General features: G+C 26.2%; 1 protein-coding gene across 4 annotated transcripts in view; it reads right to left on the bottom strand.

Annotated features, from left to right (window-relative positions):
- LOC103580861 (uncharacterized) overlaps window positions 1-12,181 on the bottom strand; it is a 30,461-nt gene that overhangs the window by 2,959 nt on the left and 15,321 nt on the right. For 3 of the 4 annotated variants that reach the window (XM_053738170.1, XM_008562768.3, XM_008562769.2), the window contains exons 4-6: window positions 11,692-11,844; window positions 9,080-9,268; window positions 4,316-4,450 (exon numbers count right to left, since the gene is read on the bottom strand). In XM_053738170.1, coding sequence (XP_053594145.1) covers window positions 4,316-4,450; window positions 9,080-9,268; window positions 11,692-11,844 — 477 coding nt within the window. The remainder of the gene's footprint in view (window positions 1-4,315; window positions 4,451-9,079; window positions 9,269-11,691; window positions 11,845-12,181) is intronic. The other variant, XM_008562770.3, reaches the window with a different exon arrangement.

Here is a 12,181-nt window from a genome sequence, read left to right as displayed (position 1 = left end):
CTGTAATGAAAGAGTTTTTTTTATTGGCTGTCGTTCTTTATGGGTCATGTGCGAGTTGATGCACGGAAAGAAATTTCCTTTAAAAATTACCGTTAAATTCACTTTAATCGTGGGACGAATGGCACGACCTAATCATTTGTCGGTAAGTCAGATAATTTTTAACTTTTTTTCAACAACCCTGATAGCCAAGTTGGCGAGAAACTGACGAGAAACTTGCAGTCGAAATCAACAGACTTGACGTGGGAATCAAAAATCGATTCTTTGATAGATCTTTCTATCCCTTGCGGCTATATGGAGCGAATCCCACAGATCAATGCATTATATTAACTTGTGAAAAATAATACATTTGCTCTCTGTGGGATTCGAAACTGAGCCTGGCCAGTATTTGCGTTCGAAGACAAGAGTGTTGTCTACTCGACCACAAGTACTGGTTTCCCAACCGCTAACAATAGTTGCTTCACTCCAATGTTCTATCGTTACAAATTATTGAAATAATTAAAATTGCAATTTGTTATAAAAATCCCACAATTAGTTTCTCTTCATTTACAGGAATAAAAAAACAGCTTACATAATTTGTATTATAATTTATTTTTCATAACAATGGTAAGCTTTCCTATACAGCGAAATCTATTGCCAATAAACTGTTTACTCGTTTATTTTCATGGACTTGTAAATTATTATGTATGCATAAGTAAATTCTTCTTCATCAAGTTATTCTTTTAATTATTACGCATATCTCTAACATAAATAATATATATTTTTAAAACATATATATCAAATATTACTATTATATTTAAATTAATTTTTTTTATTAAGAAATTAATATTAATATTAACTTTACTTATCACCATTTTGTTTGCTCACAACTTCTATAGCTCAAAAATGTACACATACACTCATATGTATATACTTTTTGGTAATAAAGTAGTCGTGATCAATGAATAATGCCGACGGTTAATAAAACAAACATTTATCAAACAAACTAACAAAGTTAATATCATCAACTTTATATTCCATCTTATGAATAATTTAATAAAAAAAAAGTATTATCATAAAAATAATAAGTTTTTATAAACTTTTTCGCGATAGTATAATTATGTTACTATACAAGATAACTCAATAGATTTGATCAGAAGTTATAAATTTATAAATTTCTTTAAACACAAAATATATGTAAGTATCAAATAAATATAAAAATAAAAAATTTAATACGATTCAATTCAATTCTATTTTAAAAATATAATACATTCCAGTAGCGACAACGTATATCAAATATAAAAATGTCATGAATATCAATTGTATGACTTTCATATCGACAACCAAAAGAAAAAATTCCTCCTTTCACTTTTTTAAGACATACATCTATATAACTGCGTCAATGAATAGTAATTTTTTTTTATTTTCTATTTATTCTTATATATATTTTATTAATTTTGAAAATATAACTAAATAAAAATTACAGGTAAAGTTAAATTACTTGAGACAATTAATTTTGTAAGCCAGCCGGTGACGTTTGAAATAAATTTATAAGCATCTTTTTTTTAAATAAACTATAGAAGAGAGTGAGGCAAAATTAGAAACCAATTTAAAAAGAAAAAAAAAAATTTTTTTTTAAATTCTAAAATGGTCGCATTACTCAGGCGACCAATTTATCCCATACTTTCTGAAAACTGTAGATATAAATATTTACAAAGAATACTTAATTTCATTTAAAAAATAGCGTAATTTTACCCCACACTTTTATGAAAAATATGGTGTCTCATTTTACCCACTCTTGTCTATAAAATAAAGTAGAGCTTTTAAATTATAATTAAAAGTACACGGAAATTTGTTTTAAGTATATAGTAAAAGATTTCGAGTGGATGATAAAAAGAAAATTACTCTACAAAATAACAGTCAAATATATGAATATATATATATATATATATAGTTGTCAAGGTCGCATAGAATGGAGAGGCTGAGATAAAAAAGCACGTTTGTAAATTTTATTACGCGGGATTTTAAAGTTTTTCATTTAAATTTTGAAAAAAAAAAAAAAAAAAAAAAAAAAAAAAAAAAAAAAAAAAAAAAAAAAAAGTTAAAATCTTTTTTAAAGTTTCATGAAAATAATTATAAAAATTTTAATAATTAATTCTATTAAAAACAATAAGCAATTAATAAAAAATTTATTCAAATAAAACTTTTTCACTATTATACTTAAACTTGATATTTATTTATATGTCTCTAAATATTTCATAAACGCAGCGAACTGAATAAAAGTCTATTAAAAAAAAAATAAAATCCTACATTTATTATTCTTAATAAGTTTTCACTGACATTAAAGGTAATATAATTTAAAATAAAATGGTATTTATAAGATCATTGATTATATATTTTTTTCCTCACGGTCATTGACCTGTCGCTTTTATATATCACAGCCTTTGAGAAAAGCATTAAAAGCATGAGCAATTTGTGATGAATAGATGATATAAATTATGCTCTTTAATTAAATAAAATATAAATTTATATATATTTCATAAATTTCAAATTATTATTACAATTTTTTTTTTTTTCTATTGAAATCAATAGGATTATTATTTCACGTGTCATCGAACCCTCGGTTCAATAAGGGACGAATAGAAAAAAAAGGAACTAGATATTAAATATTTATCAAATTATATGACTCACACACCAATAAGAGTCATAATGAGAATAATAATTTTAATGAGACTGTTTGGTTTAATAATAATAATGATATGTATAAATTGTTCATGAGCGTATATTGTGATAAACATGTATTTGCATAAAATAGACGTAGAAAGAAATTAATTGAAACGAAAAGAACGTGACTGTCGATAAGTATTTAAATTTAAACTGACATGTGACTTATTGACCATGAAAGTGAAAAAAAAAATTTTACTAAAAATAGTTTTTTAGGGGTTTAAAATAATGCTCGAATGGAATATTAGTATTGGCATTCAATTGGAAATAAGGATTTAGTAATTCGAAGATTTAAGAACCGTGTTTAGCATTTTTTTTACCGTAACCAATATTCGAACCCTAATCTGCGCGATTGTAATAAAACATTGAATTAAAGCCAATATTGATATATTGGAAATTTTATTTGTGTGAATGGGTGATTTTTATTAATTGAGTATGAAAAGTAAAAATTGAATTGTCATTTTCTTTAAACTATTTGATAAGTTTTACTGTACTTAGATAATTTTATGATACAAAAATTAATTTTTCTATATCAGAATTCAATAAAATAAAATTTATATTTATTTTAGTTATGATCATTTGTTGTGTATAGAAATTATAAATTTCTGTGATATCTCATAGTCCGAGAAGAGAATAATGTGTAGAATTTATTTTTTAATTTTGTTCTGCCGTAACCGAGACTCGAACCCTGATCCGCGCGAGTCCTATCCGCTACCCAATGCTCCGTAGTCTCTTTTGGCTACATCCGAATTAACGAGTAATATATTTAAATACTCTAGTCCTAGGAATCGATAATTTTTATCAATTCATTTTATTAAAATTAGTAAACGTAAAGTAATTTATTTGTTTATGAATAGTACTTTATATATCAATCTATCCAAGAGTTAAATAAATTACTATAGACAGTTATTTCCGGTGATTGTATTATATTTAATACATATAACTCTATTCAATTTTAATATTTGCACAAAGTATGAGTCGGTATATATCGTATAGTTAAATATATAGCAATAATAAAATAAAATAAAACTGGAGCTTAATATTTCTTTAATGAGAAATATGAAATGAAATAAATAAATTTAATAATTAACAATACCGTAATTCTGAATATCTGCACACATCATTAATAATTACCTCGTTACATTGACTATGTATATTTGCTAATAAATAATAAAATTCATATATCAGTCGATCAGCATTTCTAAGTTTTATTTATATATTATTTTAATAGATTTCTAAAAACTCCTTTTTTTGAATACTTTCCTTTTATATTGCATTTAAAATTTATTTTCACTTTGCAAAAATACAAGCTAAATAAATATTTTACTAGTTTTGTGACTATGAATACCTAAGATTAACACACTAATAATTTATGACAGTAAATAAAAAAGATGACGACTGCATTGCGTTATTCAAAGGTATGCGGATCGAACTCCGTCCTCGGCATTATTAATTTTTATTTTTTTATTTTTTTTTCTGTTTACTATAAAAAATCTGTGAGTGACTATAAAAGTTATTCTTCATCATTTTTTCATGCTATGAATTTTGTATGAAAATTTTAAATTGACAAAAATAATTTTTCAAGTTTATTGGTTTTTATTATTTATTAACATACCTGCTCATTTGCCAAGACGCATAAAGGAGTGGCGTAGAAACTGTTGGAATAAAAGCGAGCCAAACAAACATCGTATAAGTAATGTCAAAGTGACCTTCATTTTCTTCTGTTTCAACTAATGCTAATTTGGCCAGTCTGCAATATTATAAAATATATATATTTTACATTTTCATAACTCAATAATTTATAAAATTATACTAAAAGTATTTCCTAGCTTTTTGGATAAGGAACAAAAATATTTTTACGTCTGTATTAAATATGAGGTAATAAAACAAAGGACTAGCAATATTATCCGTCTATTTACTAGACATGCGAAAGCTTTTACCCTTAACTTAAAATAAAGATTATATCTTTTTTTCTTCTTTTATTTAAATAAATAATAATAATAAATACAATTTTCATCTAGCATTTTTATAAAAAAAAGTTATTAACAATTTATTTAATTTTGAAAAATGGAAGGAGTTTGTATGAGAAGGGTATAAGTGACTAAAAAAATTTTTTTTCAAATATGACTTTTTTGAAAAAAGTAAAATTGTATGAACTCAAGATCACGGTAACCCAGAGTATTAATCATTGCCAACTCATAGAAAAGAAATAGTGAATTATCACTGAGTTACAGTGAATTTTAATTATTTTTTCCATGTGTACATATATCACCACAAATTAATTAAACTTTATCACTGACTGAATCAGTGAAATTTTGTCACTAGTTTATCAATAAAAATCTGTTTGTTTCCTGAAATGGTGACTAAGTAATCAGTGAAATTCACTAATCGCTACAATGAAACAAAATCACTGAGCGCAGTAGTGAAATTCACTGATAATAATGACTAAAAATCTGCTGATAGTGTCATTGAAAAAGGACATCTTTTTTTTTATTTTTCGGCGGGACTCGAACACGGAACCTTTAGATCACTGAGCAACCGCTCTATCCACTGTGCTGTTGAACCATAAGTACAATCTTATGTTGTTTATTTATTTATCAGAGTTATAATTATTTTTGTCAATTAACTATCATTTAATTGATAAACTTACGATTATACTAAAATTACAATATTTTTAAATTATTCATAAAAAGAAATTAATAACCACAAAATATTTAAGTGAATAATGAATCATTAGGGAATATTTTAATTTAAATTAAAAAAAATTTGGAAAATCCGAAAGTGCACGACTCATAACTCTCATTTAATATGAAATAATAAAAAAATGGCGGGAAGCACGAATAAATTTAAAATATATACAATTTTCTTTCATTAAATTTTTTTTTTTATTTCATTAGTATTTTTTTAAAACTGTAAAAGAACCTACTCAAAATATCTCGATTAATAACAAAAAAAAAAATATATATATATATGTAAATAAAAAAAAAATGAATTGAAAATATTCAGGCTGACCAATAAACAAAAAAAAACAGCTCTACTAGGACGGTAATGTGCAAGCGCCCCTGTTGGAATAAATGTACGTATAATGTATAGATATATCACCATCCATGTTAATTTTACATAGATATATATATATAGATATAATTATACAGCCTTTGTTATTCTTTTATTAATTATAATTAAACGACACTGAGTTACCGAGTCATTTGCAATAGGGAACCTACAAATCTGTCAAAGAATTAAAAAAAAAAAAATTTGATTTAATTACTGGATTTTTTTGCAAGTTATCGTGTCTACGGGTTTCATACTTGACGGACAAGAAATTTTTTTTCAATATCTTGATATTTTTTCCGTTTTTATTGAACTAAATAAATTTTTGAAAAGTATGGAACTAATCTCCATTAAATTATCTTCAAAATAGTATGCAACATATCTTAATTCCGTGAGCCAACAAGGGTATAATAATGGAAATACTTGCCGGAGTGAGGCGAAAAAAATTTTTCGATCGTAAAGCACACTCTGATGCTTCGCATCATGAGTCGTGCAATAATTGATAAATAAATTGAAAATGATTCAAATGTTTAGTAACATATATTCTGGTATAGCGCAAAATTTGATTATTTGTATCGAGATAAAAATATAAATTATTTTCACTAATTCAATAGTGACAAAATTATGTTACCAAGTAAATCAGTTATATTTTTACTAGTTGTTAGATAAAAATACTAAGTTATTAGTGAGAAATTGACTTACTGACAAAGTAGTTAATTTTAAGTGTAAAACACTAATTAATTAGTGGAAATTAAAATGATCAATTCCATTAGTGATTTTCACTGATCAATTTTTAAAACTACTAGATTAGCAGTGACAAAAAAACTACTGTTCGAATCAGTGAAAATTTCACTAATTCATTTCCAAAGGCATTTCTAGAATTAAATAATTTAAAAAAAAAATTAGCATAATGGTAAAAGCAAATAAAAAAATATTTATCATGATTTCGAGTTAAAATAATAAATGCATTAATTGTAAAATTATATCATATGTTAGTAACTTAAAATCATTGATGCGTGAAAACTAAAAAAAAAAAAGGTTTAAAAGTTATTATTTCGATCTCAAGGGTATGAAGTATAAAAATAATGAAAAAATACCAGTGGCGGTGCAGAAATAAAATCATCCAGGATAAATCTCTCGGAACTAAAGTTCATCGTAATAGAAGGTAGTTTTTCCCTACGAATAATACAACAGAAAAGAGAGGATATCAAGTAGAAAAAAAATATATAATAAATCTTTTTTCGTTCATTATTTTTTGTTAGAGTGAGATTGATCTACTATAGACATAAATTACCTTTTTTTTCTTTTTATAAAAATAATAAATTTTTTTGTTGCAACTGCGAGACCTTTTTTTGTCATTTGCTCATTAAAGAGGATTGCTAATTAAAAATAATAATAAATATATATATATATATATATATATATATATATATATATATATATATATGTCCGCGAGCTTATAAACATAATTAAATGATAAACATAAGAAAAAATTTAATCTAAATCTCTAGAATTTATTATGAATCTGTAATCCGTTGAGATTATGAAGATACTCAATAATCAATCGATCATATATATTTATATTTACTTTAATATCATCTTGTAAGCTGAGAAAGTTTATAAGCTTCATGGTCGTGAACTATAGATTGCCAGTGAAATTAATGAACCATAGAGGAAAATTCCGATAGTAACGAAAATAAATTTTTGTTTTTAAGCTACTGATTAATTGTAGTATTAATTATTGAAATTTTTTAAATGTTGCTGCATCATAATATATTATTATTATTGCTGTTGTTGCGTAATATATAAGATCTGTGGAAAATACTATAAAACGTCTTGACAATTTAACGTCAATTTGTAAAATGAATCGAGTGAGTGCGAATGACGGGAGCTATTTAAAATTTCAAAAAGACAGGAAAAGCTGGAAAATTAATTAAGCCAAATAAAGAAATTAAAATAAGATAAGTCAAAAAAATAAATTTTAGCGAATGTTATTTGATTTGCAGAGAAATATTATTTCATAGCCTCATTAAATGAGCAAATATGTACGTTAAAAAGTAAGTAAAATTGAAACTGAATAATTGAATATTTGATTGTATGAAAACCAACTTTATGAACTACTCAAAGAACGTAATTCCAATCGACAAAAGTTTGTGTTGAAAAAATCGAACTTCAAAAAGTCCATTAACATTTAACGAATAATTTATGAGTAAAACATAGAAATGCTGATCGACTGATATATGAATTTTATTATTTATTAGAAAATATACATAGTCAATGTAACGAGGTAATTATTAATGATGTGTGCAGATATTCAGAATTACGGTATTGTTAATTATTAAATTTATTTATTTCATTTCATATTTCTCATTAATGAAATATTAAGCTCCAGTTTTATTTTATTTTATTATTGCTATATATTTAACTATACGATATATACCGACTCATACTTTGTGCAAATATTAAAATTGAATAGAGTTATATGTATTAAATATAATACAATCACCGGAAATAACTGTCTATAGTAATTTATTTAACTCTTGGATAGATTGATATATAAAGTACTATTCATAAACAAATAAATTACTTTACGTTTACTAATTTTAATAAAATGAATAGATAAAAATTATCGATTCCTAGGACTAGAGTATTTAAATATATTACTCGTTAATTCGGATGTAGCCAAAAGAGACTAAGGAGCATTGGGTAGCGGATAGGACTCGCGCGGATCAGGGTTCGAGTCTCGGTTACGGCAGAACAAAATTAAAAAATAAATTCTACACATTATTCTCTTCTCGGACTATGAGATACCACAGAAATTTATAATTTCTATACACAACAAATGATCACAACTAAAATAAGTATAAATTTTAATGCACAACTCTATTGCGAAGCAATGAGATGTGTTCTGCTAACGCTTACTCAGTCTCAGCTGATTCACTCACGTAAAAATCATATGTTTATATGCTTTTCATATTTAATTAAAAAAAATCACTCATTCTTGAAAATAAAATTTTTGATGCAACACTTGTTTTACCCCAATGATCCATTATTACAATTTAAATAAAATAATAAAAACCTCAATTTTTTATAAAAATCCCATAATTACTTTCTCTTCACTTATAGAAATAAAAGAACAACTCACTTAATCTGGATTATTCATTTTCAATGATAACGATAAGCTTTTACACAGAAGTGAACAATGTATTTCCAATAATGGTTTTACTCGTATACTTTCACAACCCGATTATTTATTGATGCCTCAATAATCAAGTATTGTTACTAATTCTTATGTTTCAAATATAACGTAAAAGCAAACAAAACTTACTTTAATACCATCAGTGGACACAGCAAAATAGCGTAGAAGGAGACCATGAAAATAAGATATTTCTGTGTACGTATTTCTCTTCTGACATCTATTTCAAGATCATAAGTGTTTGCAGTATATCTAGAGAACCCAATGGTAGCAGTTGTTGTTGTCAAACTACCGCTCCCACACTTACCCTCTCGATATGTCCTATAATATCACAGAAAAGCAAACAGCATCTTAAGAATTAAAGAGAAGTAACACTTACATAAATATTTGTTCTTTTTTTTTCTTCTAACTCTCGTTATAATAATAACGATATATATTTGCTCGAACTACTCAAAGCCATTATCAATCTAGTTATAAATTCATTGTTTTTTAGCATTAATTTTTTTTTTTAAATAAATTATTATTAATTATTGCTTAAGAATGTTATCTATTCTATCTATATTATTAAGAGAATAAGGAAAATTTTGTTCCCGCCATATTTATATGATAGCATTGGTTCGTGTTATTGAATTTGGTATCGTTAGAAAGATCTTGACTTGAATTTGTGCCTTTTCATAGTTTAAACTCTTTTTTATTGCTAAGTATTGAGATAAATAGATTTGTCTATATCATTCGAATTACATTTAAATTACGCGAGAAAAAAGACGATCGTATTTATTTGCTTTGAATAAATTAATATTTTACTTATTCTGTCACTTAATGTAACTGAATGTCACTGAATAAATAGCTATATTATTTATATCGCGTGACTTATTCCAAAATGACATATTTTTATATTCCCTTTTGGTTTTAGGAAGCTTCTCAAAGCCAAAGAGCGTAGACAGAAAAAAGGGTTCATTGTCACAAAAAATCTTTACTCGCCTAAAGAAAAATTTTACTTACCCCAAGGAATTTTTAGCATTGTGAATTGAAAACAAAAATTTATTTAAAACTAGAAAAAATTACTTGGCACAAGAAATTATTTCTTGCCCCAAGAAAATTTTAGTATTCAATTCATAATGCATAAAATTTCTTGGTGCAAGTAAAAATTTTTTGCGGCAAAAAGTCTTTTTATTCTGCGTATTCAATAAATTGAGTAGTTATATTTGAGTAGTCATGTGGTGACTGCAGGTTGCTCGTTACTAATTAATCGACAGAAATATTTCATAAAAGTTGATTCAAAAAATTTTTGTATACAATAATAGTACGTGATAAAATATTTGATCAAATAAAAGTTGGCTTAAGAAATGATTTTTCTATAAGAAATTTTCATGTGACAATTTAGGTATTTTAGTTGTAATTTTAATCAAATTACTAGATTTTACATAGTACAGATTAAAAGAATAATTTTAACCGCGAAGCCTGAGGTAGTTGAATTGATGCAGTGGTTTAGTACTGGGGTATCGAAAGGTCATCGGTTCGATTCCATGGCAAGGTATTTTCAAAATTTCAACTAATTCATTATGCTTGTTAAGTTTGTAAATTATTATCATATGTAGTTAGTTATTGCACACCTCGAACGCGAAGCGGAGAGTTAGTGCTTTATGGAATTAATTTCTAGTTACAGCTCTGTAGTGTCTTATAAATCTTGTAGAAATTATTATTATACTTGAGAGTGGAGTTGTGGACACCAGCCTAAGACGAGTGGTGTCAACACACGAGAGTATAATACTAATTCTTGCTAGATGTATATAATAGTTTATGTGACAGGTATACAACTCAGCCATAAGTGACCCTACCAAAAATAAAACCACATAGTTGAAATCTGCCACAACATGTCTACCTAAAAAATTCTCTCGCCAATAAAATATCTTCCATCTTGAAATCTCTAGCAGTAAAAAAATTTACCACGATATAATCACTACCAAAAAAAAACACTACCAAGTTGCATTTATGAATAAATTCTACCAAAAGAAAGTCATAAATTGTTTTAGCTTTAGCATTCTACATGCTAATTACTCATTAATTAATTAAATAGTCTTATAGTATATTACACACCTAGGAAGGAAAGTTTTTTTTCACCATACATTTATCGAAAGTTTAAATTTCTGCCCTGTTTATAGAGAGAAGAAAGTCGTTCTTACCTTTAATGAGAAAACAAATGATAAGAATTGGCGCATGCGCCATTTCTGCCAGAAACAGAGGCTAAAATTTAAACTTTCAGGTACAGGCCTGGTGAAAAACAGTATACACACCGAGGATAAAAGTAGGACGTTCCAATTCGCGTGTTTGCTTTATACACCCGAGTCGGAATGCCCTAGTTTCCTACCTAAGTGCGCATATTTTAATAGAACCTACTCTGCGCAAGCTCAATTGATCTACACGTGCACATTGAGGTTAATTTATCGCGCACATACCGCCTAGGAATTTTTGTCCTGTTGATAAGGTACCACTTAAGTAACGTTACTTCTAAATCGACTAGAACAAATTTTGGAAACTGAACTTTATCCATTTATAGATGTGTAATGAGTTTAATCTAGTTTCGTAGTTTTGAATATCCAAACGGATTGTTGTGACTTGTCCGATACTATTAGCATTCAAAATACAAATTTACAGATCAAATTTTGGGGCAGACAAAAACATGATCTTTGAAAATCAATAGAACACTTGTCTATTTTTTTTTATAGTTTATAAATCAAACTTACATCAAGTTAGTACTGACGTCACTGTCATTCCGCGAAGAACCTTTTCTTCTTGCTTGGAAGATTGCAATGGTACTCAGTGGATCTTCTTTATTCTGTAACTCGCGGCTTGATTTAACATAAATATATGCTGTTACTGTCAACGGTGCAACATAACTGAAACATTAAAAAAAAAAAAAGATGTATATAATTAATTCATATTAATAAATTGTCACTTATCATTATGATCAAATTTCCAGCACTTGAGTATTTCAATAGTTAATATACATGTCATTTTACGTTTATATCTATTTATATATATACATAAAGGCTGTGGGCGACAGAAATGACAGATGTGAAATAAAACCCAGAAACGTGAATGAAACAAGTAAAATTTAATTATTATAATTAAGTTTTGTACGTTCATGATTATAAATGACGATTCAATTGTATAATAATACAGCATTGTGAAATTTTAATATTAATTAATAATTTATAAATATAACGTTTATGT

The sequence above is a fragment of the Microplitis demolitor genome, chromosome 4 (genome assembly GCF_026212275.2).
Source record: "Microplitis demolitor isolate Queensland-Clemson2020A chromosome 4, iyMicDemo2.1a, whole genome shotgun sequence".
NCBI lineage: Eukaryota > Metazoa > Arthropoda > Insecta > Hymenoptera > Braconidae > Microplitis > Microplitis demolitor.
The sequence above is the reverse complement of the archived record's forward strand: the minus strand, read 5'-3'. Positions and strand labels throughout refer to the sequence as shown.